The 27,293-nt window shown below is 45.1% G+C and overlaps 1 protein-coding gene across 4 annotated transcripts in view; it reads left to right on the top strand.

Moving 5' to 3' along the window:
* The window catches only part of HLF (HLF transcription factor, PAR bZIP family member), a 56,564-nt gene extending 29,503 nt beyond the window's left edge, over nucleotides 1-27,061 (top strand). The window contains exons 3-5 of one of the 4 annotated variants that reach the window (XM_080922892.1): nucleotides 17,920-18,140; nucleotides 22,863-23,050; nucleotides 25,261-27,061. In XM_080922892.1, the coding sequence (XP_080779018.1) occupies nucleotides 17,920-18,140; nucleotides 22,863-23,050; nucleotides 25,261-25,303 (452 nt within the window). In that variant the 3' untranslated portion in view covers nucleotides 25,304-27,061. Of the gene's footprint in view, nucleotides 1-17,919; nucleotides 18,141-22,859 lie in introns of all 4 variants that reach the window. The other 3 variants (XM_080922891.1, XM_080922894.1, XM_080922893.1) reach the window with 3 other exon arrangements.
* Nucleotides 27,062-27,293: the final 232 nt, after the last annotated feature.

Below are 27,293 nucleotides of genomic sequence, written 5' to 3'. Positions count from 1 at the left end.
GTGGGTGTGAGTGTGTACATTGTGTGCTTGGAGATATGAAAATATATGTATATATATTTACATGCACCTGGCACATGCTGTGATACAACTTGCCTTTTTAATATCCGCTGGGGAAACTATCCGTATTAGCACATACAGACCCGCCAGCTGCGTGGAATCCTGTGTGTTTCTCCGGCTCATCGTTGCCTCTAGGCATTTAGCTTGGTTTCTTCCACAGATGCCATCGTTCACGTTTGTGGCAGACCTAAAATTTAATCCCTAGATGTGGAAATGCTGGATCGAAATGTGTAGGCTCTGGGGGAACGGAACTAATTCACACTCCCACCAGAAGCATGTAAGAAAGCTATTTCCTCTTTCATTGAAAAAAAAAATTGGAGAACCCAGGCCACATTGTCAGATCTTCTGATTGGTCAGGGAGAGGCGCTGGATGGAGGGGGTGATCTCAGTGTTCGTAAGAGCGTTGCAGGTCAATCTCCAACGAGGTGGAGAATTCGAACTGTGGGTAATTACTTGATTGTGTCCTTTGAGATCCCAGCAGCAAGACCTATTGCATGGTTGTGAGTTGGGAGAAATAGAAAGATGTATGTCTTCTGAAGTTTCTATAACACTGGACATCCCCATGTAAGCAGACATGGAGTAAAATGAGCCTCTATCCATAAACATGGTATGCTGAACATCAGAAGCCAGAGAAGTGCCACCTAGGTTCTGTTTGAGACTTTCCCCTCTCCATTCTAATTATTTTTTGCCAGAATGCTTTTCTTGTGTAGGTTTTTAAAGAAAAAGGTATGGCCTCAGATTCCCTAGAAGTATTTTGTAGATATTAAAAGTTAACATTGTTCTTGCTGCGGTAAGAAGTATTCCACAGATTGGTGCAGAACTTGCCAGCTTCAGACATTCAAGGTTTCTTCTCCCGCTTGCATAGGAAACTCCAAAGACCGAGAGACATAGAAAAGACACCTTAAGAATCACTAGTTGCTGCCCTTGTGGGCAGCCCTGTTTCAGACAAACATCACCAGTTTTCAGTTCCTTGACCCTGTCGTTTTAGGCTGTGCCATCTCATTCTCTCTGGGGAGTCTTTGTCCTCTGAGCTGCTAGAAAGCCCCTTCCTTTACAGCCTGCAGCTCTCCCTCTCCCTCCTCCTCTCTCTGTCAGTACGCATGTATCACACACACACATTCAGAGATAGACAGACACACAGTGCACACACATTCAGAGACAGACAGATAGACATCATGGGGGGGGAGTGGAGACAGAACATTGGTCTTTACCTTATGGCAGATCTTCCTTTTCCTCCCTCTCCTCCTCCTCCATTTTTTTCTTCTTCTTCCCTTTCTTTCTCATGCGGTGGGTTAAACCCAGAGCATCACACATGGCAGACAAACCCTTCCTTTTCACTGAGTTATGTCACCTGCACTATGGTATTATTTTTTGGAGACAGATCCTCACCAATCTGCCCAGGCTGGCCTTCAGCTTGTTAGCTCAACCTAGCCTCAAGCCTCTGATCCTCCTGCCTCAGCCTCCTGACTGGCCGGTGTTATAGGCATGAGTCACCATGCCAGGCTTCCTTTTCATTCTGAGGAAACTGCCCTCTACTCACAACTACCTATGGGTCTCCTAGACTTCGTTCACTTCTCTTGTGATAAAATTGTCCACAAAAACACTTCAGGAAGAAAGGGTTTATTTAGCTTAAAATTCCAAGTTTTAGGCCATCACTGCAGGGAAGTCAAGGCTGAAACTTAAACCATCAAACCCACAGCCAGGAACATAGAGAAAATAAATATGCGCATCCCCACTTGCTCGCCTGCATTCCAGTCCTACATAGTTCAGGATCCCCTGCTTAGAGAAATGTGCTGCCCACGGTCAGGGTGGCCTTCCTACATTAGTTAACAAGACACACCAAACACACACAGAGGCCCCCAGACACGTCCACAGGGCCTGATCTAGGCAGTTCCTTAGTAAGATTGTGTTGTTCCCAGCTCATTCTGGGCTATGCCAGGTTGGTAGTAAAGTAAGCAAGCCTAGCATATCCTTACAATTTGGTTTTCTTTCCTATCAGCTCATTCCCATGATTAGGTAAGGATTGATTTTGATGACTGTTACTGTTGCCGGTCAACACTGGAATGACAAAGGGATCTGGAGGCTGTGGGATGCTCTTGGTCCCTGGAAATGAGACTTCTTTTGATGCACAGACCCAATAGAGGAGCTGAAAGGGAGCCATAGCACTGGTGAGCCAATGACTTGCTGATGACTCAGTGATGACCTTCTGTCTATCAAGACCTCACCTCATGCCCGTGAAAGAGAAGAGCCGGTTTTTGTCCCATGAAGATTTTTGCATAGACTGCAGTACACAGGAGCCAGATGGGCTCGGCTTAGCTAATCTTAGTGCAAGCTGGGAACTTTCAACTGAAATAACACATTTCTAAGAAATTGTCTGGTGTGGAATATTATGTATGTATAAGAGAGGCATGCCTACAGCACAAAGTTGGACTACTTATTGTAAGTTTAGCTATATGTAGGGTTCACCTGTACCCCTCTTTCCGGAATAGCAAGAAAAAGATTTAACAAGCTCCCTCATTGTTTCTTGCTTGCTATATCAATAGCTGGTAAACCGTTTTAGTGTTTTTTTTTTTTTCTTCCTGTCACACAAGACTTGTATTCATTTAGAAAGTCCAGGTAGCCCTTTCCCCAAATCTTGGCTTATTCTGAATGTAAAAGTCAGATGTCTGTTGATTTAGATAAAGGCTATCTGTAATAGACATGTGGCTCTACAGTCTCCCCCACTGCCTCTGGGACTGATGACCAAGCTGTAGCTTTCTCGAGATGTCCTCCCTGCTATGAAGAAAGCATATACCCAGGTCCGTATCAGTTAGCACAAGAAGACTCGAACATTGACTATACGCACAAAGCTCAGCTACCTGCCCGTCACTGAGCGCAAAGGCTGGTAGCACTGGAGATTATTCACCTTGAGATCTTGGGCACATGCTATCCATTTTGTTTAGGTACCAGCTGACTGAAGAATTAACTCAGCTTGTCCTCTGAGATCCATACGCCTGACTAAGCATGCCATCTACTAACATCTAGCAATCCATGTTTCATAATCTATCTGATTTGCCAAGAGCAAATACATAGAGTGAGAATGACCATTATTCTGTGGTATTCTCACAGCCTATGGGGCAGATGTTTCTGACAGTAGACCATAGAGGATGCCTTTATGGGGATTTGGCTTGCCATTCTTTCTTCTTGCATGACATCATTCTCTATAACTAGATACAAAAACACAGAAAAAATGGGATAGGATTATTAAGACACAGGCTTAATAGACAATATTAAAGACATCTATATCAAACTAGGGTTTTTCAGCCCGCGAGGATGCTCTTATGAGCACGTCTCTGAGTTTTCCCACAGAGATACAGACATCTAACATCGCAAGACACATGTGCCTGCCATTAGCCCTGCCTCATGCAGGAGCCATGTGAGAGCTGCTTGAAGCAGGTTGTCTGACATTAGCTGTTGGTGTTAATGATATCTCTGATAGACTTCGGTGTCGGGGCGTGGAGATATGGAAAGAAAGGACTTTAGAGTTAGCCTTAATTCCAAATATAGCCTCTCACCATGTAAGTTTCTGCAAAGTACTTAATCTGTCCAGTTGTATTGTTTGGTTGGCTTAGGGTTTTTTTTTTTTTTTCTTTTTCTTTAAAGACAGAATCTGGCTATTAGCCCAGACTGGCCTTAAACTCTCCCACCTTCTTGTTTCTCCTTTCCAGTGCTGGGCTACGGGGCTGAACCTCTATACTCAACCTGTACTGTTCCCCACTTGTTTGATTGTGGTGATATTGTAGCTGCTTGGTTAGTAGGCATGCTAACTGCTCATTAGTGAGCAACGGGGCAGTCAGTTGGATCTCTCTTAGGTCAGTCTCATTTATGTTTTGTTCAAAAGCTGGTGGCCATTTCTAAGTACACCACACTGAGGCTCCTCCTCCGCCTGAGCCTAAGGGGTCCTGTGTTCCTTCCCCAGGATCTTTGCTTTGACTTCCTTGTTGCTGTGTGTTCTCTTCCTGGAGAGGCCCAGAGATCAGCACATCTGTATCTGGTTAACATTGCTCTTCAGATGTCTAAATCGACCTAGAAAACGGAGGTGCATGTCTGAGAGGCTTCTCCGTGAGGGGTCCGTGGGCACATGGCGCCGCTAGAGGCCTTTTCCTCTAAATGTGTTCACCCTGCCTGTCTCCTCTGTCAACGAATGATAACACCTATCCAGGCATTGGCTCATCCCACATCAGCAATGAGTCTCAGCCATTCTGGTCTTCTGCGAACCCCACCTCCATGCAACAGCCACATTCATCTCCCAGGGAAGAGCCATGCATGTGACCTTCTTGCTCCAGTCTCCCCCGCTGGCTCCCACTTCCTGACTGGTAAAGTCTGAACATCTCTAACTATTCTTTGCCCTCAATCCACACTCCTGGCTCCTCGGTTCCTCCACTGGAGTTAAGGCTTCTGTGTCTGGAGTCTTCCTGTGCTCTGTTCCTCTCCCCTGTAATCTTCATGTCTTTTCTTTTGGGCCAGTTTCCAGACTTGTCCTAGGACAGATGCCAGCTCCCTTTGAAAAGCATTTCCGAATGTCCTGTGCTCCCTCCAAAGAGATAGATTAACAATCAACTTTTCAACTGCAACCTTTGGCTCCATGGACAAAGTTCTTCCAGTCACTTAACAGTCTGTATGCCAATCATCTGTGTACTCGCCAGTCTCCACATCCAAACTGCATGTTTCCTAGAGTTTAGAGTTTCTTTATCTGCTCTCGGAGCCCCAGTGAACGGTCGGCACCCAATAAAAGGTTTTAAAGTAAACACATACTCTTATCGGCAAGCATGTGTCACTCTCCTGTGTGGGTGATGGCTGTGGTCTTGCTTGGAAAGATTGACAGTCAAGTTTGAGGACTGCTAGTTACTTTAAATGTCAAGAGTCACTATGATACAAACTCCAGGTTGGCATATGGTAAGTGCAAAAGAGCTTAGCTAGTATTCCGAGAGAGATCGGTGGACCTTACTGTGTGCTAATGCTGACATCCTTGGGGGGGAGGGGGCAGAGACCTGGATCAGGCCTTGTTAGCTGGTGGGACAGAGAGGTAGGAGGATGTAAAAGCCGAGATAGAACATCAAGGGCCTGGGGCTGAGCGGTACGAAAACGATGGGCTGCTTTTGATTATGGTAAAGATGTCCTGATAGCAGTAAGCTGGCAGTTCTGTGGATGGGTGGCATAGCATGTGGTGGAAAGAACACGGCTTGGTTGTCCCAGTCTTATGTGAACAGTCCTGCAACCAGCCCACGACAGGGACCCCAAACACAAAAGAGAAACTACCCAGAGCTTGCTGTTTATTACTCGACCTCGAAGGAGCCTCGTCTAACCTCTCAATCTTTAATCTCAATATTTCACGTGAGGGCATCCCGAGGCTCAGGGAGTTGTCCCGAGGGTCCCATAACTGAGAGGGTTCAGACCATGGCTCATTTCTCCATTCTGCCTAAGAGTAGATGGTTAAACTTTAAAGCCAGACGGCATTGGGAAACAGTTTCAGGCCTGAGGAGCCGTGCAGGAAGGGTGAAGGTCAGCAGGAGGCTGGGTTTGAGCTGGGCCTGAACACATCTACGGTGAGACTGGTCAGGGAGGTCCTGACCCGCAGCGTGCAGGTCGATTAGCTCTCTGTGTGAACTTCAGGGCAGGAGAGGTGCAGAGAACGCTTGGACCAAAGCCAAGAAACCAGGGAGGTTGGGGCAGGGGTGGGGGTTGGGTGTTCAGTTCTGGGTATCAAACGAAGAGACCAGTGCAGGGAAAACCATGAGGCTCTCCTCGGGAGATCACAGATGCAGCGGAATGTTAGTCACGTTATCTAGAAGTTGATTTTTCAAACAGTCCTGTTTTCCTTCCTGTTTTGTTTAACAGGCCAGGGGTCGGAAGGTGCTCAGTTATCTCTGTGGAGGACCTGGGTGGTTTGTTTGTACAGCGTCTTTTCCCCTTGGCCTCCCGTCTCACTGCCTCTCTGCCTCTTTCTAAATCCAACCCAAAGTTTGCACGCAGCCCAAAGGAGAACCTTCGCTGTAATAACTAATCCTGGCAGTGCTCTGTAAACTGTGGGTTTCAAATGACTAGGCCTGCACATTTCCACAACTCCAGCAATTAAAGAGCCTCCGGGGACCTAGGCAGTGCTCATGCTAGTGCTGGGGGTTGCTGTTGAAAAAAAGCGGAAGAGCCGCTTTCTGAAAATAGACTGCAGGTATGGGACAGCTCATTTCCCGACTCGATAAGGAGGTCGCCCATCCTAGGGGGAGTCAGGTAGATTGCTTACCGGCTCGATTTTTTTTTTTCCCACCAGCAAAATGTACCCTCTTACTCCTACCCATTTCACAGGGTTGGCAGGATGGGCAGAATGAGGTCATTGAACAGCATGGACCCAAGGAGATCCGTGCTGAGAGCAGAGGCTCTCCCTGTGCCCTCCGTGATTTGGTGGCACTGATAGCCCTTGTCACTTTGCACACCACAGGGGTCTCTCTGCACTCCGTCTGTCTTCTTCCACTCCATTGGTCCCCTTTATTCTGTGCAGTTGTGGAAAGATGTCTGGACTGGTCATTCATTGCCTATTATATCTCTGTTGCTGCAGCAGCCTTGAGAACAGGGAGCTGACTGGTCCCTTTCAGACAGACCGCTTTAAGGCCACTTTGCAAAGTTCAAGCCAGTCAGTCAGCAATCGACTATCTGAATTCTCCTTTCATTTCCCAGGACTTAACCCTACCCACCCATTCCTCACAAGTGCAGAAGAAACCTGAAACTTAACCCATTTCTCCGGCGTTTCAAATATTGGAGTGGAGTGTGGGGCGGGTGTTTGACAGGGTTAGGAAGAGCCAGGCATCTTGTTTCCCATCATGACATCTGTATCTACCTCTGAGGCTTGAAAGCTGCAAGGTCCCAAGTGCAGCTCACCCTGGCCCTCAGTCCTGTTGGCACTGTGAGTTCACTGTGGCCTCCTGGGGTGTTATTACTACTTAGAGGAGCCATGCTGACTTCTGCCACCCTGTGATACCCCCCATTCAGGCCTTGGTGAGGTTCTCAGCTTAGTGAATAGCAGTTAGAGAGTGCTTGGTTGTCCTCTCCTCAGGGACAAAAATGGGAAGGCCTAGGGCCACACACACTCTGACCTCTAGTTGAAACATCTGTTCCCTCCCCACCCGACTGGCTTCTGCCAGGCTGTGGTTGTGAGCTCTGGTCCCACCACGCATCGGGTTCAAGAAGGCAGATTTTGCTGACAGCTCTGGCAAGAGGCCTGATGACAAACACCCTTGGAACGGGAGGCCTTGCTAATCCTCTGGGCCAAGCTCCTGCCAAGTTAGAAGCTGCCAAGTCAAGTCAGGGCCACTCTGAATACTGATCCACAGCCCCAGGGCAAAGTGCTTGTCCTGGGCACAGGGTCACACTTAGCAGTGTCTAACACGATTAGCAAGGCTAACACCAGAAGAAATGGGAACCAAGGGCATGGCAGGAGAGAGGTTCGGGCTCCAGACCTACCCAGGGCCTTCCCTCTTGCTGTGTGTCCCATGGTTCCAGGTGAAGTGGGCAGCATTGTCTGTGTCCCAGTGCGCAGGTGAGGGGATGGATCTCTTTAGTGTAGAGGGACTGACCTGTGGGTGACAAGCCTCCATCTGACTGTATTTCTAATGAGCAATGTTCCCTCCTCTAGAAGAGGTCCCAGCAAAGGATCCTAGGCAGAAATGAGAGCCACAGAAGAGTGATCTACCCACAGCAAACACTGTCACGCTAATCATAAAGCATATAGTTATAAAACACTTTTTCCCCATGAAGTGACCTGTAAGCCATTCTTTCCATCCTTGTCTGTGTGTGTGTGTGTGTGTGTGTGTGTGTGTGTGTGTGTGTGTGTGTGTAATATGCCTGTTCAGGAACCCTGTCTTCTCAGGGGGAGGAATGTCTCGATGCATACAGGAATGACTGTATTCTTTACATATGTTTGTATGCAAGGGACCACAGTGACAGGCGCTGGCCCAGTGTCTCAGTGGTTGTCCTGTCAGGTGTGGTCCTGCTCTCTGCAAGAGCTTAGTATTCTGGAACTAGAGTGAGGAGGAGCTGAAGCGGTGACAAAGAGGGAGAGAGGAGCAAGGGTACAAACCAGACGTCCCTGGGGCTTGTGTGTATGACAGAAGACTGTACCTGTCCCTTTGGATTACCAACTCTTGTCTAGGCACCTGGTGGGCCCTAAGGTGTGAGGACCTGAAAAGCATTCCCTTTGTTCCTCTGCTGCCAATGTGAGAGAGGGCGAAGTAAAGGAGAAAGCGCATTTAGGGTCCGGCTGGCTAGGGGCTGAGTCCCAGCTGACTTGAGTGACTTAATGTAAGTAGCCTCATTGCTCTGGCCTTTCTCTGCTACTTCTCTAAGAGGCTGTGTCCCTTAGCTGGGCATGCTGATAATTCAGTGCAGTTCTGTTCGGTGGACCCCTAGCCCAGTCATGATGCAGGGCTAGGCTTCATGGTCCCACCAGCGGTCCATTTGCAGAGTGAGGAAGAGGAGGCGCATCTAGCTGTTAGTGGGCATGCGCGGCAAATGACGCAACTCTTTGGAGCAGATTCTGCTCCTCTGCTTTTCCTTTATGTCCACGTCTGGAGACTGAGGATGCTACCAATTCCACCCTGGAGAGCTAACGTGGGGATGAAACATCGGAGCTAGTCTTCCTAAGAAGCCTGATGGAAGCAAGGGTTACCTGGTTACCCCTTGGTTACTAACAATGGTACTCACTACTCACTGGAGGGAAAGCATCTGCCTGCTCCCAGGACTCACTACATCTGTCTGTCTGTCTTCTCACTGGATGGAGAAGAGCTGTCCACATACCGGGGCTCAGATGGGGCTGTGGATTTCCTACTCACCCTTATTTTTGTGGGCAGCCTGTTACTTAGTGAATAGAGGCGTTGGATAAGAGCCTCGGGATCAAAGGCATCTTCACAGTGGGACTTCCTTTGTATTTATTCTCCAGTCTTGAGAATGAATACTTCCTGACTCCATATCTGAGTATGTCTTAGAGAGAGAGAGAGAGAGAGACAGAGAGACAGAGAGACAGAGAGACAGAGAGACAAAGAGACAGAGAGACAGAGAGGCAGGCAGAACAAGTGCCCAGGTTTCTGGGGGAGCAGAGCACCCTTTCCAGTATCTTAGGCTTAGATTTTTTTTTTCTTTTCTTTTGTTCTTCTCTCTCTCTCTCTCTCTCTCTCTCTCTCTCTCTCTCTCTCTCTCTCTCTCTCTCGTGCGCGCGCGCACACACACACACACATATACACAAACATACACACACACACACACACACACACACACACACACAGAGAGAGAGAGCATGGTATATCAGTGGCCTGCTGTGTTACTCTCTGCTCCTTCTCCCAAGCTAGACATGAGGGCAGTAAGCCCAGTGATCTTCCTGCCTGTGCGCCCGCAGTGCTGTGGTTAGAGTGCAGGACCAGCTCTGTTATTGTGCCTTAAATGCTGGGATCTGAAATCATCCCCGTGCTAGTGCAATGGGCTTTCTCTCCCGGAGAGCTGTCCCAGGGAAAACCTTTTTCTTTTCTTTCCTCCTCTGCCTTTAACTTCACCCTCTCTTTTTATTTAATCTACATTTCTTCTTTCATTCACTCCTTCAGTTTCTTCCTTCATCCCATTTCTTACATATCCTTTGGCCCCTTTCTTCCTCCCCTTCTAACTTTATAACTTCTTGGTGGACTTTCCTCAGCGACTTTTAACACAGCCCCCTGCAAAACAGATAGCCAAGAAAACATAGCCACTTTAAACAATGTTTTCATTTTTTTCAGATTTTGAAAAATAAAGGTGCCCCTTAGAAGTAATTTTAAGGCAAAAGTAGAGAAACTTAGCCCCTGTTTCAATGCTATAGAAAGTAAAATGTGGATAAAAATGAATATTAAGAGGAAACCCAAAAGAGTCAGATGGGCAGTGGGTGAGGCTGAAGCCCATAAAGATTGGAGCTGGAACCGAAATGGTGCAAAGAAGCAGGCAGAGAGTAGAGGAAAAGAATGTTGTAGCCAGGGCACGTGGGTGTGTGAATACATAGGAAGGGCTAGTGTGGGAGGGAAATCTCCAATGTCGTCACGTGGGGTGATGGAGTGATTTGGGAAGATTCGGTATGAGAGGGGACCTGCCTGGGTGTCGGCTTGAAGAATGTCTTCTCGCCACCGAATTCATGATTAGGCATGGATGGAAGGACAGAACAGACAGGAGGACTGAGGTTGCAGTAGTTTAGGAGAGGGATGGCGCTGCCTTAGAAATAGGGACAACCCTGTGAGTGAGTCAGTCTCTGTGATCCTAGAATGTACAGTTTACATTTGTGGTTGTATATGGACCACTCACCAAGTTCTTTCCAGGGCCCATGCTAAACTATTTACCTTGCACATTGTCAAATTCATTGTCACAGTCTTTACTCCCTGGCTATGCAGCCAACACTCCGACATCCTTTTGTATACAAGGAAACCGAAACTCAGAAAGATACTATAAGAACATATCTGTCTCTCTCCATCTCTTTGTCTGTCTCTGTCTGTCTCTGTCTCTGTCTCTGTCTGTCTGTCTCTCTCTCTCTCTCTCTCTCTCTCGCTCTCTCTCGCTCGCTCTCTCTCTCTCTCTCTCTCTCTCTCTCTCTCTCTGTGTGTGTGTGTGTGTGTGTGTGTGTGTGTGTGTGTGTATTTGGGTGTGACCAATCATTTCTTCTCCCAAACAGACTTTGATGGGGTGTGGAGGAGCCGTTTGTTTTGTTTGCCTTTTCATGAGTGTTCTGATGTATAATATTCAGGTGGTGAAACTGGAATTAGGGAGAGCTTAAGCATGTCTCACTTCCAAGTTCAATGTTAGCTACTTAAACCCCAGCTCGATGGGAATGGGACCGAACACATCCCCACTTGAAGTAGCTCAGTTCCTGGAACAGTCATCTGCTACCTTGAGAATGCTAGCCCGTCACAAAAGCCCAGAACATACGCAAGTAAGGATTTATGGTTCACTCAGGTGCAATTGCTCTGTGCCAGTCAGCGGCTGTTCTGGCCTTAGCCGGATCCACACTTCTAGGGAGCAGGTGATTGAGCTGATCCCCTGGCCTCTCTAGTGCCCTTCCTTGCAGCCGGCTTGCCCAAACTCGTTTATTGCAATGACATTCACACCACTGACAGAGACAGGCTCCTGCATAGTACCTTTGGCTTGGCTGCAGAAGGCCAAAGCACTCTTCCCATATTCTCTTGGCTGTGCAAGATAGGAGTTGAGTCCAGATTAGAGAGGCTTGGAAACAGATTAGGCCTGAAGTTGCAAAGCTACGTGGAAAAGTTGTGGGCAGGGGAAGAATGGGACCCTGGGCCACTGGAATGTGCCTGCACTTGCAGGGTGCTTGGTAAAGGAGTTAGTGTCCCTTGTCATCAGAACAGAAACCACCTAAACTAGACTCAAAGTCTGGGAAGACCCACACTTTTAGGATACACTCAGGAGACTTTTATTTTATCTCTGTATGTATTGCAAACTCTCCTTATTGATCCTGAAATATTATTATAGCCCCCCCCCCATGGGTTTCTTATGTGCTAAAGGGATTTCCCGGAACAGGGGTGTTTTATATTGAAGTAGGCAGGCTATGAGCCCTGAATGTGGTTTTCTCCCGATTCCAAGAGAAGAAGAGATGTTATTAGGACCATCTGGGATCCAGGAGACCATAACAAGCAAACAGACCTCAAACTAATGGTGGAGAGGGGAGAAGCAGGCAGGCGAGAGGAAGACCTGAGACCAGGCTTTGAATTGGGAGGCTTTCCACCCACTCGGTGGAAAGGGATCCCTTTGGACAATGTACAAATCACCTCCTTTCCCCCAGCCTTTCTTGCTTTTTAAATTTTCATTTATTTTATTTCATGTGCATTGGTGTTTGGCCCGCATGTCTGTCTGTATAAGGGGTCGGATCCCCTAGACCTGGACTTGCAGGGAGCTGTGATCTACCACATGGGTGCTGGGAATCGAACACAGGCCCTTTCGAAGAGCAACCAGGGCTCTTAACCATGGAGTCATCTCTCTAGACCCCTCTCAGCCTTTCTTGATAGAGGATGGTTTCTCTCAGCCTGCTCGTGCTCCTGAGGGACTAACACTGAGCCGTGATGACGTCTTTGTCTTTTTTTATATGGCTTTAAATCTAATGCCTGTCCCCTGGAACGGGGAGCGCCTCAGAAGGGTTTCAGTCCCTACAACTAGCCTTAGGGACTACATAATAAATAAAAGGGTTATTTGCGGCTTCCATGCAGCTGTAATTTAAGAACACAAACCAATGACCTGAGCAGAAAGGACACACATTGCTACTATCTCTGTTCACCGATGCTAGTCAGCTAATGGGACAGGGACTGATAAATTCTCATGAAAGAAGGCTAACGAGAAGGTTTCGGCAGGCCTGTGAGGTGCCCAAAGTGGAGCCCAACTCTGGGTCCGAAGGTGACTTTGGATCTCTTCCCGGATTTCCGTAGGCTCTCTGGTCTACCTCTCACTGCAGACTCCTCCTTGGCTCTTCCGTAGAGTGTCATTGTGGGGCCAGTAGAAGAACATGATGCCCAGCAGACTGCAGAACCCCAGTAGTGGGATTGAACCTGCAGACTTTAAATTAAACCTAAGAGTAACATCAAGCTTAAACAGCAAATACGGGGGAAGGGAGACACAGTTATTGTAACATTTTTTTAAAGAGGGTGAGGCCTCTTTAGGTTTCATGTCCCCAATGTAGAGAGTCACAGCTAAGGTCATCTTCATTGATTCTTGGGCTCCTTCCTTGTCCCAGGCCATGTCTCATCCTAGAGATGCCCCTCCATCACAACCTCGCTGTATCAGTTGCAGATCCCCATTCATTTTCATGGCCATCTGCCATCTCTCCTGTCCTTCCCCCTGCTCCTGAACCCCCCCCATTTCCCTCCTCATCTCCCTCCCTCCCCGTTCCCTCCCTCCATCTGCCTCTTGTGACTATTTTATTCCTCTTTCTAAATGAGATTCAGGCTTGCTCAATTGAGCCTTCCTTCTTGTTTAGGCCCAGAGGAGAAAGGGAGGGGAGAGGATAGTGGGGAGACGTTTACTGGGAGGGGGGCAGTGAGTGGGATATAAAGTAAATAAGTAAAAATAAAATTAAATTAAAAAATAGAGGGTGAGGCATTTGAGGAAATTTAATGTCTTTATTTCTGGTTTGAAAAACAATGGTCAATACAATAAGGGTGGGAGTCCCTAACTCTGAGACTGTGACCCTTTGGGGTTTTATGGTGTGAGCATCTTCCACTGATGTCTGGATGGTGGGATTACCCATCTCACCTCACTCCACCTCATGTTGCTGATGCAGATGATGCTGATGCGGCGAGATTAGAGTTTTTCATGGAGGAAGAAGTGGAAATACTAAACATTTGAAGTGAGCTTGAACTAGCCCTGCAGGTGGATGATAAAATTACTTACTAAAAAGTTAAGAAAAATCAGACTTGATCAGACTGTTAGAGGCAGGCTGGGGGTGGGGGAGGTGGTTGTCTATGAGCCTGGTATCTCAAAACCTGTCACTTCCTACATACGAGCAACAACCAGTTAGGACCAGTTAGGACCTGGAGGAACCAGTAACAGCTTCTATAGAGAGCATTTCAAGTTAACAAACACAGCAACAATGTGACAAGTTAAGGCCCCTGTAAGAACTGAACTTTTTTTTAAGACCTCCCCCCAAGTGAAAATGGGACATTCAATGTGTCTTCCTGCGTGGCTCACTTGCAGTCTTCACTCCAAACTCCCACTGAAGATTTTAAATAAAACTCAACAAATGCATTCTGAAACTCACCTGAAAGGATGTGTGCAGGGGGTAACATGACGCCCTTTGAAAGTACTCTAATGAAGACATGACTTGGTCTTGTCAAATATTAAGCTTTACCGATATCAGTCACTAGAGCCAGACATTTTGAGAACATTTAGTTAGCATCTTTTTTTATGTTGCACATGAAAAGAAATTCTGAGTGAGTCAAATAAAGTAGTAATAGTTGTAATAAAGAAAAGTGCAAGGTTATACACTGATATATGAACATACTGTGTACTTATGCCAATACAGAGTTACAATGGAACAATCCCATCATAAACAGGGTGGGAAAACTGTTCAATGTAAGCTGGATGAAGAGTCGATGAAGTTTAATTTTAGGATCGAGTGAACACTGGGCTCATGAGATAGCTCAGGAAGCTGAGAAGTGCTTGCCACTCAGCCTGATGGGCCAAGTTTGATATCCAAGACCCACATTGTAGAAGGAAACCCACATGAGTTGCCCTCTGACCTCAACTAACGTGCACAAATGAGCTCACACAAATAACCCATGCAGGCTCACAAAATAAATCAAGTATAATAAAAGTATCTTTAAATTATAAGACAAAATCTATCTTGTTGAGTCTTTCTGAGAATATATATATATATATACATATATATATATATATATACACACATTTCATATTATCATTTCTACCCTTCCCTCTTACATCCCACTTCTCCCGTGCCCCTCACTCCTCAAATTTATGACCTCATAATTAATTTTATATGTAATATTTATATTTAATTATGTTTTATATTATAATAATAAAATAATTATTACAAATATTACCTGTATGTATATCCTGTTGAGTATGTTTAGTGTTGTTCTAATGTATGTGTGGTTAAAACTGACCACTTAGGATTGGAGAAACTGCTGGGAACTTGTCCCTGGAGAACACCCATTCTTCCTCTCTCAGCAGCTGTTAAGAACTAACCTATAGGGCTGGAGAGATGGCTCAGTGGTTAAGAGCACTGACTGCTCTTCCAGAGGTCCCGAGTTCAAATCCCAGCAACTACATGGTGGCTCACAACCATCTGTAATGAGATCTGGTGCCCTCTCCTGGTGTGTCTGAAGAGAGTGGCAGTGTACTCACATACATAAAATAAATAAATAAATAAACAAATCTTTAAAATAAAAAGAACTAACCTGTAGCTCTTCATCCAGAGGTAGGGCCATTTAAGATTCCCCCATCCATATTGGTATATCAACTGGTGGTGTCCCTGTTGGCTGAGATATTCTTAGTGTACCTTCCCTATCATTTATAGAAGACCCAATCTCATAGCAGATATTTTGGTCCTCTGGGTCTTATAATCTTCCAGCACCCTCCCCCCACATGCATTCTCCTCGATGTTCCCTGAGACTTTTGTGTAGGAGCTGTGTTGTAGATGTCTCAGCTGGGGTTGGATAGAACTATTAAGTGTCCTCAGAGAAGAACTGACTCCTACAAGCTCACTCGCCCCCCCCCTTTACACACATACACACACACACACACACACACACACACACACACACACAGAGAGAGAGAGAGAGAGAGAGAGAGAGAGAGAGAGAGAATAACAAATTTATGTAAAAAGGTAAGAGAAAAGCATAGATGCCTATGAACTGGTCGGGGATGTGGTGATGAGACATTAGGTGGGGCGTATTGTTATTAAGTTCAAAGATAATGCCTTCCTAAAAAATAACATTCTATTTGATGGACATGAGGTTCCGTTTAAAGGCAAGGTCAAGAGGCACAAGATGATGCTGTGTTCTCACCATCCGGTTCAGAGCTCAGCAGTCCCTAGAAGCTGGAGCTGTGCAGCAGCTTGGCTAATGAGAAAAAAACCCATCACCTGCCAATGTGGGGGTGGGGGGTGTCCTTCCTTTTTGGCAAGCAGTGTACAAAGAGGGCTCAAAGCAGAGAAGGGACCTAGAAGGTCGTCTGTGTCATCCATTTTTCAATCTCCCTTCCAGGCCTTTCCAGAAACAGGTGTGCAGGGTTTCAGTTTCATGCAATATAAGCAATGGGTTGCATGCTTCACCCTGGGGTAGGTTTCTAATGAACTCTGAGGGTTCTTCCTACATGGGGGCCTACCTCTGGCAATGAGGAAGAAGAGCAGCCGGGCCCAGTGCAGCCAGGCTGTGTGCTCTCATTTATTCTCCGAGCATGAAAGGAACAATTGTAAAACTGAGATGAAACCAGAAGTTTAGCCGCAGAACTCCCAGCGTAAACATTTGCTCTGTTATTAAGTTCACTTTCACCAGCTAGACAAAGAAACACAATCCACCCATTGTTCTGTGGATGTTTGTGCAGTCCGGTGGCTTAGTCTGCAGAGGGTTCAAGTAGAAGTGGGGCTGTCTCCCTTCTGCCCTTTCTGATCTGCTAACTGCTTTTTTAAATGTGCCCCTTCTCAGCATCCGTGTAGCCACTTTTACTGTGGGTGCACTGTACCACAACAGCTTCGTACCCGGCCTATCTCCCCCTCTGTGCCCCTCAGTCCATTTAACCCCAAGAGTCTTGTTCTAAAGTGGCTGTTTGCCGCCTCACTCCTCAAAATTCTCCCGTGACATTCACAGTTGTTTGGTTTGTTATATCCCTGAAACCCTCTTACCTGTGGCCTCAGCTCGAGTAGTTTTACCTAAACTCATTTTGTCTTCTGTGCTGGGTTCCAACAACTGATGACTATTCATAGCTACTCAAAAAAAAAAAAAAAAAAGCAAACTGGATGGGGGTGGGGGGGATGTAACACACTTGCTGACCGACCATGATCAGAACCCCAGGGAAAAACAAAAGTAAGCCAACCTAGAGCTGAGGGGGTAGCTCAGTTGGTAAAGTGTCTGCCACAAGAGCATTGGGACCTGAATTCAGATCCCGAGAGCCCATGTAAAAACCCAAGGAGAGAGGGTGGAGGCAGGTGGATATCTGAAGCTCATTGGCCAGCAAGCCTAACTAAATTTAAGAGTGTCAGGTTCAGTGAGAGGAACCATCTTGAAAAATAAAGGTGGAGCATGGTCAAGAAACGGCACCCAATGTCTACCTCCTGCCTCAAATATGCATTTTTGCACACACATATGCACATGTACACATACCTACACTGACAGGTACACACATCAACATAACACATACAGACACTGAAATTCTTGTGTCTATCTTATTGTGTCTAGAGTGCCTTTTTGCAGATTACTATCTATCTCAAGATGCAGCTCCACTGGGTGTTATCGCCAGGATCCAACCCCCATTCCCTCACCCCCAACCTCTTTCTCGTCAGGTATGTTTTTCTACACTCTGAACGCACATGAGATTGACTTCCATCCTACAACCACCACACCCTACCCTAACTGGCTAATTCTAGGTCAGTTTCTGTGACTCACCTGGGAAACAGCCTTAAGTGACAACCCTTGTAACTCTATCGGTTACATCATCCAGCATGCCAGTCAAGTAGCTGATGCTCCATGTGTATCTTAGCGTCACAATTGCTGTGACAAAACCGTTCATCACTGAAAGATGTCAGGGCAGGAACTTACATAGAACAGGAACCTAGGGGCAGGAGTTGAAGACCATGGAGGAATGCTGCTTACTGGATTGCTCCTTAATTCTTGCTCAGCCTGCTTTCTTAAACCACCCATGACCAATAGCTCAGGGGCAGCACCAGCCACAGTGATCTGAGTCCTCCCACATCAATGGTCAATTTAAAAATGCACCACAGTCTTGCCCTAGGCCGGTCTGGTAAACACATTTTCTGTTGAGATTCCCACTCCCCAAGTGACTCTAACTTGTTGACATACATACAACTAGCCATCACAATTCGAGTGGTAGGAAAATGGGAGTGTGTGTGTTTTAAGCTTTCTTCATCCCATTTGTGAACTAGTAGTATGTATCTTTGTTTTGCCTGATAAGATATGAGTCAATCATGTTCTGCCTGCTGTGTTCTTGGAAATTTGGTAAAGATGAATAAGGACCAAAGGCAGCAAGGGCAGGAGAAAGTGGGTTAAAGACTCCAAACACTCCTAAGTGGCGCTGACCTGGGTTGCCTTAGAGTTGACATAAGTTAAAACTCCTGTGTTTTTCCAGGCCAGCTGTTGCCAGCTAACCGAAACACACCGAGTCCCATTGACCCTGACACCATTCAAGTTCCGGTCGGGTATGAACCAGACCCGGCAGACCTTGCCCTCTCCAGCATCCCAGGGCAAGAAATGTTTGATCCTCGCAAACGGAAGTTCTCCGAGGAAGAACTGAAGCCACAGCCCATGATTAAGAAAGCTCGAAAAGTCTTCATTCCTGACGATTTGAAGGTAAATTGGAACTGGTAATCAGGCTATGGGCTAATGGGAGGTGAAATTATGGGAAACTAAACAGGTGGATTCCGGAAGTCTGTATGTACTGGGAAACGAAGGACCTGAGAGTTCTGATTATGGTTTTTTGTTTGTTTGTTTGGTTGGTTGGTTGGTTTTTTTTTGTTTTTTTTTGTTTTTTTTTTTTTGGTTTTTTTTTTTTTGTTTTCTTTTCTTTTTTTTTTTTTTTTGGCATGTGACTTTTTGGCACAGTACTTCCTCTCTAGGAGTTTTTTTGAAATATGCTTTCATGTCTTGATAGTGTTCCGACTTAAGGAGAAGAAGCAAAAGATTCAGGCGACGTTAAGTCCTGAAGGAAGCAAACTGGTTCCTCTCTATAAGGGATCCCATGAGCCCATGCATCAAGCTCAACCCTTTTAATGTTGCAAGGGGGTGGGGTGGGGAGATGTTTTGAGAAGAGCACTTGACAGGACCTCAGTTTTCAGTGTTCATTGTTGATAGTGAGCTCTACCATTTTCCCGAGTGTTTTGGGGACTAAACAAGTCTGAATTTCCCCTTGCATATGACCATGATTGCATGTTGTGGGAAGAGATAATAGATCCTCTGCTACTATTTGACGTTAACTAAGTTCTGAGTGGTTTTTCTGTCCTGGGTTGAAGTGGAGAAGTCATTTATTGGGAAACAGATTCACCTGGTCTGATACATTTGCCTTAGGATGTAGAACATTCCGAAATTCTACAAGCACAGAAGTATTTATGATCATCCATTTCGTAGGACTTGTTCTGTTTTTGCTTCTTTCCAATCGTGAGAAAAATAGATGATTACATGTATTTAACATATTTGGATCAACCATAATTAGCTCTTTCCTAACACCTGATTTTCATTGCCCAGACCTAAATATGTAGAGATACTTCATAGGAAAATGAGAGTTTGTGACGAAGTGTGAACTAATGTAGGCCAGTCTTTCTACCATTTTATGTCTAGAAAGAATACAAGAGGCAGATGTACCCAGATGATCTGAAGCATGCCTGTTATCCTCACATCTGAGAACTTCTTAATTGCTACAAAATGGGCAAGAGTCAGGGCTGACATCCCAAGTTATCGCCTTATGTTGAGGATATGGAGAAGCAGAAAGGGGAACTGAGGTGAACTCTACTTTTAGTGTAAGATGGGTTCTACAAAGGTCACTGTAGCATGGTAGCCCAGACAAAGGGCCCTTACATAAAAAATCCAGAGATGTCACTCTAAGAATCAAAACCAACAAAGTCTGTAGGAAATGTACCAGAAAATCCAAACTTCTCGGGACTCTAAGGGGCCATGGGATCAGATGCAAGCTGAATAAAGTACCTTCTGGCAGTTGGAGGCCTTCCAGAGTCTTGAGTCTTAGCAATCTAATTCTGTGTATTTCGGAGTTTTATCTCTTCACCCAAACCATGAAGCCTGTTCAGCCTGGGCCTCTTATTGACTGGGAAGTGGTTTGACAGGGTGCTACCGAGGAGATTAAACTTGTAGCCAGACCTTCACAGAGTCTCCAACTTTGCGTGTTTGAAGAGTGAGCGTACTTAATGGCCCGTGTACTCTTGGCAGCAAAGAGGCCACGATGAACCATCTGGGCTTGAATCATATGCACTGCTGCTGTCATGGCTCAGCCTGCCCTTTCCACATGGTGGGTAGGGAACTGGCAGGAACCTTCTTCTGCAGTGTGCCCTCAGAGGGGTTTTTCAATTGCAGGTGAAACCTCAAAGCACAAATTGAGAGCTGCTGAGAAGCAGGAAGAAGAGCCTTGAGGGCTTCTCCCTTCAGCAGAGAGGAGTGAACTAGGGTGGGTGGGAGACAAGCTGTATGTGGCCCTCAGCACAGAATGACAGGTCAACCGGAAATAGAGTGGGGTGGACCCTACCAAGAATGCTCTTTACCACAAGTGCTTAGCATCTCTGAAGCTGGCCTTTTGGGTTAGCATATATATTGAGGGAGACCTAAATGGTGACATACAGGAATTCCTCACTGATAACACACAGTCACATTTGTTTCTTACTACTCTTAAGGGCCATTCATTCACTCAGCAAAACATCTTGCAGAGGCTTAGGGGATGCTAGTGTTTGCCAACATCAGCACCGCACTTGAGCTCATAGAAATTCTAGTCTGTACAGAAAAGGGGAGTGTTAGAGGTAAGAGATGAGTGCTTCCTTGCATGAAGGTAACTGAGCAGCCAGAGGGTATCAGCTCTGGGCAGATACAGGATGGACCAGGAGATCCAGTGTCAGATCTAACATTCCCACTAGAGATCCTGCCTCCCTGTCTCCAATCAGAAGGATGAAAGGAGGCAAGCTTCTAAAGACCAGGGTATCCTTTCTTCCATCGTTCCCATTCTCTCCATCCTTTCTCACAGCTCTCTTTTTTGCTTCCCTCCTAATTAAGAGGCTTGTTCCCCATTCCACACACGTGCTAGCTCATCTACATATGTGAGCAGGTGAGGCTGGGGAAAGGCACTTTATAAATGATAAGAGGCCTGAGCAAACCCCCCAGTGAGAACTGATGGAGAAGAGTTGTTTGTTACATTAAGGTCAGTCGGTGACCCCCTTGGTCCTTAAAGACGTGGTCAGAATTGTCACAGAACACCAAATCCATTCACCCACTTCCCAAGGCTGTGCTCAAGCACAGCCTCACCTCCTGCTCTCATGTGCCCTTGTGTGTAGGTTCTGACCCATTTGGACTCAGCCCTTCATTAGAATGTTCTTGGAAACCATACTCCTGGGCATATTGACAAGTGTGGTCAGCTTCCTGATGCTATAAAGGGGGGTGGAATGGAGGAGGACATCAAAGCTGGATGCTTCACTGTTCTGCATCCTTTGGTTCCCCTCGCTTAAGTGATGTCACTGGGTTTCCCAGGACCTCCCAGCCACCCTCCCTTTCTGCCCTTCCCACCAGCTTTGAGAAGCACAAACAGCAAATCCTATCAACAACCACAGCCTACCTATCCAAACTTACTCATCAAGGCATTCCTCAAAGGGTCCCCTCCCCTCTAAGAAGACTTTGAAAACCAGTAGTTACGAAGATACCCTTTTTTATTCCATTACACATTACGAAATGTGCAGAGATCTAGAGGTGCTTTATGAACAAAAGACAATCTTGTGACCAGGAGGCAAGAACCTTCTCATACTTCCCATCTCACACATGGTCTTCACACAAGGTACATGTCTACTGAGGATAATGGACAGGAAAAGAGGCAGACCACTGATCCCGAACTCCTTTTGCAACCTTTGAGCTCCACCCATATGAGTGACTTCCTCCAGTGCCAACTGTCCTTAGCATCTTGAGAGATGGGAAGAATTGGCTTCACCTACCTATTCTAGGTGACATGAACTAAAGTATCAGCTTTGCTAAGACAGAGATGTTCACTGTAGCAAGTTGCTCACACAAAAGGAGTTTCAAATTTTTTTGTTTGATACTATCCCCTCCATGGATTAAAAATGTCCATATGATCCCCCATCAGTCCACCTAGGAAGCTTTCCTTTCTTTTGGTAGGGAGAGCAATGATGGAGGAAGATATGGGAATTCCAGATAGGGTAATTGAAACCCTGCAAGTAGTTACACAGGAAATTAGAATACATTATTTAAATGCTAGCCATGGGTAGGAGTACATTGATTAATGAAAGCTAATATATTTTTTAATTTCTGTTTTCAGTTACTGAAGTGTAAGTGCCCCTTGTGTGATGTTCTGATAGCTCAGGGTATAAACTGAAAGGGTGGGTGAACCTCTTTGTATTGCATCACTGGGTTGGTCCCTCTAATAGTGGGACCTATATTAGCCACCATAAATCCACCTGGCCATCTCTATATTAGTGAACTGTAATGTTAATCCATCTGTGATAAACATGCATGTTCTACAGCAGATTTCTGTAGTTTCTACCCATATCACAGGGTGTCATGCATATCTTTGTAGTCCCCACCCCAGATCTCTATTTTTAAAATACCATGAAGATGTAGTTATCAACTCTACATATAGATGATTAGTTTTTCTCATTTTTAACTATTGCAAATAATTTTATAACAAAAACACACCCATGTCTATGAACATGGAGAATGCTAGATGAAATCATAGGGGTGGAGTTGCTACATCAACATTATAGTCACTAAGATAGGTTTTAGAGAGGCTTGGCATAGTGGTGCTAAGGAGGCAATGGCAGGAGGATCGGGAGTTCAAGACCACCCTTGGCTGCATAGTAAGTTCAAGACCAACCTGGGCTATGTAAGACATTATCTTAAAGAGGGGGTGCTAGTTAATTTAAAATTTATATGTGTCTATTATTGAGAGATATCGCCATATTGCCTTCCAATGACACTGTCCCAACTTAGAGAAGCCTTCATGTGTATTCATGGGAGAAAAAAAAAAAAAGGTTAAAAAATTTCAACAAAGAAACTGAAGAAAATTGGAATGGAATTTAGGGTGTGTGTTGAGCCTTCAGCGTTCATCTGTATGAACTCTTAGCTCTGCCTCACTAGCACACAACTGTGTTGGGCAAAGCCTGTTGCGACAGGTTGGTCCTTCTCTAGGACAGAAGCCATGGCTGGCATTGAATACCCTCAGACACGTAGGAGCTGTAAAGGAAGAAGACAGAAATGAAGAAACCCAGGCTGGTGTCCCAGCACACCCCTGGCTGCCACCCAGTGCTGCCGAAACCTAATATCTTGTTTCTTTTTCCTTCTGTAACTAATGAGCAGGATGACAAGTACTGGGCGAGGCGCAGAAAGAACAATATGGCGGCCAAGCGTTCCCGTGATGCCCGGCGGCTGAAGGAGAACCAGATCGCAATCCGGGCCTCATTCCTGGAGAAGGAGAACTCGGCCCTCCGCCAGGAGGTGGCTGATTTAAGGAAGGAGCTGGGCAAATGCAAGAACATACTTGCCAAGTACGAGGCCAGGCACGGGCCCCTGTAGGATGGCATTTTTTGTGGGCTGGCTTTTGAATAGATGAACAGCTTGTTTCCTGTTTGGTAGCACCACACCCAAACCAACCTTTCTGACATCAGCACTTTACCAGAGGCATCAACGCAACTGACTCATATTTTGGTGTGCATCTGTGTGTATGTTTGTGCGTGTGTGTTATGTGCTTATGGTCCTATGTGTGCTCAGCGGTGTACATGTGTGAGTGTGTGCATTCCTTCACATTTGTCATTTAAAAATAGTCCTCTTGTTGTCTTTTAGTTCCAAACAAGAAAGGTGCCATGTTTTTATTAGACCCTGGAGACCCCCATGGGGTTTCCTCCCCTTTCTTCTTCCCTTCCTCCCCTTTCTGCCTTGCTCCGTGTTCCAGTGATCTTACTTTGCCAGGGTCTGCGTGGCTTCAGGAAGCAAGGCCCTGGATCCCAGTTATTAAGACCATAAGCTCTTGTTTCTGTTTCAACCATGAATTACCATGCTAAAAAGGTGCATAGCCTAGCACTGCGCTGCAGCTGAATTCCTTCATAGGTTGCCCCTCTCTGCCCACCCCCTTCCCTTCCCCTTTTCCTTCCTACCCTTTCTCATTTTCCTCTCAGTTTTGGTGATAACTGTCTTCAAATCTAAAGTGCTGTTTAGATTTAGTAGATTCCCATATTTACTTCCTGCTACCTACTAAGTTTCCTTTTAATTCTACCAACCCCAGATAAGTAAGTACCATTATAGAACACAGAGTGTGTTTTGCACTGTCTGTACCTAAAGCAATAATCCTAGTGTACGCTAGAGCATGCTGCCTGAGTATTAACTAGTGGACGTAAGAAATTTTCCCTACCTAGGAATTTCACTGTCTTTTAAAAATCAAAAATAAAGTAATGCATTTGCGCATGACCAGAATATTCTCAGGACAGGGAAGCAGAGGGCAAAGGAAGGCCTAAGAATGAGAGGTTAATTTATCAGTATGTAAGCCAAAAAAAAAAAAAAAAAAAAAAAAAAAATGCATCTTGGAGAAGCCTTTGTCAGGGGAGTACTTTGTTTTGCTGTCTTCTCCTCCCACACCCAGCCCATGCCTACTTTTCTGGTTAACTTTTCTCCATTTTCCTCTTGATATTCAGAACAATTGACCTAAGATTCAGTTCACCCACTTTTTTTTTTGTTTGTAATATATATTTTGGGGGGACGATACTTTGCTGTTTTTAGACATTGGTTAATTAAGTTAAAAAGTTGATGTTTTGTAAAGCCCCCATTGACCCCCTTTGGTGTCCTTTTTGAATGCCTCACAAATGAATGATTCTGGAGCCCATGTTTTTTATCCTGTTTGCTTTTGAACATATGTGAGCCTATCAAGTGGACTTCTGAAAAAAAAAAATGAATGTAAAAGACACTGGTGTATCTCAGAATGGGACGGTGTTGTCACAAACTGTGGTTTATCCAATCAATTTAAATGTTTACTGTAGACCAAAAGGAGAGACTATTAAATTGTTTAATGTTTATACAGAGTAATTATAGGAAGTTCTTTTTTTGTACAGTATTTTTCAGATATAAATACTGACAATGTATTTTGGAAGACATATATTATATATAGAAAAGAGAAAAAAGGAAAACTATTCCATGTTTTAAAATTATATAGCAAAGATATATATTCACCAATGCTGTTCAGAGGAGTGCTTGGGGTTTTTTGAAGTCTTTAATATTTTAAGCCTATTACTGACACATCAGCATGTTTTCTGCTTAAAATTAAATTTTTATGACAATGCTGAAGCTTGCTGTGACGAATCCTGCTCCAGCGCTTTCTTGTTTCTTATCAGGTCTCAGAAGGAAGTCAGTTAACGTCACCCAAAAGCACAAAATGGGCTTTAGTCAAATATTTATTGGATGATACAGTGTTTTTTAGGAAAAGCATCTGCCGCATAAATGTTCACTTCAGAATTCTGAGTGGCTGGAATGGAGCGTTGTTGCCAGAGCCCCAGATGATCTGTTCCCTTTCGGCCTGTGCATCTCATGCGGTGTGAGGTTGACCTCGGTGCTATGTGATATGGGTTATAGTTTGAAAGATGTTTTGACTTTAAAGATGGCTGTGATTTTTGTTTCACCGACTTGTATAATGTCAAGAGAGTCTGCTGTTTCTTCAAAGGCACATTTTGTGCTCGATTAAAATTCCCTTTCACCCATGGATGTTTTCCAGTTTCCTGCCTCCACAGTGTCTGAATTCTCTGCGGATCCAGTGATACCCTCTCTCACACCGTCAGCCACTCTTCCTAGTGTCACTGTTCTGGAAAACGAGACCTGTAGGATTTCTTCCCAGGTATCTGTTTTGTTCCAAGCCATAGATAACCGTGGGAGATGAGAGGGTGTGAGAATTCAAATAGGTTTTCCAAGTAAAAAAACAAACAAATAAATAATAAACAAATGCTTCAACAATTTTGCATAGAACTGAGTAAGAGATAATTCAGTAATAGCCATGAGACAACAAAGAGTTCATCTTTTTGAAGATGGATAAAAAGGGTGATTGCAGAACTGTTTGATAACAGTATCCCCCAGAGTAAAGACAAATGTATTTAAACTTAATCAGAGAAGGGTTCAAGTATCACACTGTGGACCACCCAAGCTCATGGAACCATCCAATAGTTGCTGAAGAAAAGGTACCCGGCCTTTCTTGGAATTGTTTTTACCAAATGAACATCACAAATGTTTTCTGCAGAAGACATAAAAAAGATCATAATAAAACAGATTCTTTTGTATACCAGGAAAGGTTTTAGAAAACCTACCTCATTCAAAACAAAACAACAAAATTCAACACTTTGGAATCTCCGAAGGTGCCTTATCTGTAGGTAATTATCAACCCCCACCCTCAGGCTGAGGTTCTCTTTGCACAGGGACATTAAGTAGATGAAGAAATGCTGTCCAACGTCCTGAGACACTAGGACCCAGGGTCAGATGACTGCAGCAGAGCACAGCCATTAGGAAGTCCCGTTGCCAACTGTGAATGTAGGACTCTTTCCATGGTTATTTATTTGGTCATTCAAAATGCATCCGAGCTGATGCGTGCCCTGTCATTCGGCCATAATTTGGAACGAGCTGCGTAGCACTTCCTGATTGAGTCATGTCATTTCATTAGTCAAGTGTATTTTCAAAGAAAGGAAAAAAGGAAAAAAAAAGGAATCAGGGTTTTTCTCTGCTGATGCTACTCTGAAGTGATGGGAGGGCTGTGACTGACAGTCTCCAACCCTAGAGGGACTGGCACTTTGGATCATTCACAAACCACATCAGGCAAGGCTGGGACAGGCCTTTGACTCTAAATAGAACAGGCCTTTAAGGAACCATCCTTGAAGCAGAAGGACCCTATGTTTGAGAAGGGCATGATGGGACTCAGTCACCGGGTAAGTGGGAAGCCAGATAAAAGAGCCCAGAGGTTTCTTCTAATAAGCTCATTAGCTTATTTCGGAAATTTACATTAAGCCTAAACATTCCTTTGAAAGGCTACAGCCTTGTGTCTGGATGAGCCGGGACAAACTGTGAGAAACAACTTCTCTCCTGCCCAAGAATGAAACAACTGATGTTTAAAATACAAGTTATACCGTGAGCTTTCAAAAGGTGCATCTATTTTTTGCCCTTCGTGTTCCTTTAGGAAAACTCAAACTTTATCAAAGTTCCATAGTGTGACTCTTGGGCAGGCCCCACAGGCCAGGATTTAAAGTTGGGATTGCTTTCCTGCAGTTGACTAAGCTGAGGTGCGATGCCCTCCCTGAAGTAGACACCGTCTTCTCTGGCCCTGATTGGACTTGGTTGCTATTGGGGGCTCCTGACTACATCCCTCTGGTGAAGCCAAATTCAACTCCAGGTGTTTGGTAAAATCGGTGTCAATAATAAATGAACAAAACTTGTAGGTCTTGATGGACTGAAGTTTTAGTAACTACAGTTAATGCATTTTTTTCCAAAATGTATGTGCTGGGGAGGGGGATGTGTGTTTGTGTATGGATGCTTAAGTAGAGACATAAATATGTAATTTTTTAGCACCTCACCAGACATAACAATTAGGTATTATCCTTTTGACAACACCACAAAGATTGCATCTGTTAAACAGGTTCAAGATAATAGGAAGTTAGTGTAATTGCACCATGATGTTGGTGGTATTTATGCTGTCAAGTTCAAAACTTTATTTGTTCTTCTAAATGTTTAATAAACTGATTTTTTTGTCCTTTTTTCATGGATCATTTT

This window comes from Micromys minutus (assembly GCF_963924665.1).
Source record: "Micromys minutus genome assembly, chromosome: 10".
Taxonomy (NCBI): domain Eukaryota; kingdom Metazoa; phylum Chordata; class Mammalia; order Rodentia; family Muridae; genus Micromys; species Micromys minutus.
Note: the sequence above shows the minus strand (reverse complement) of the source record. Positions and strands in the feature narration are given on the sequence as shown.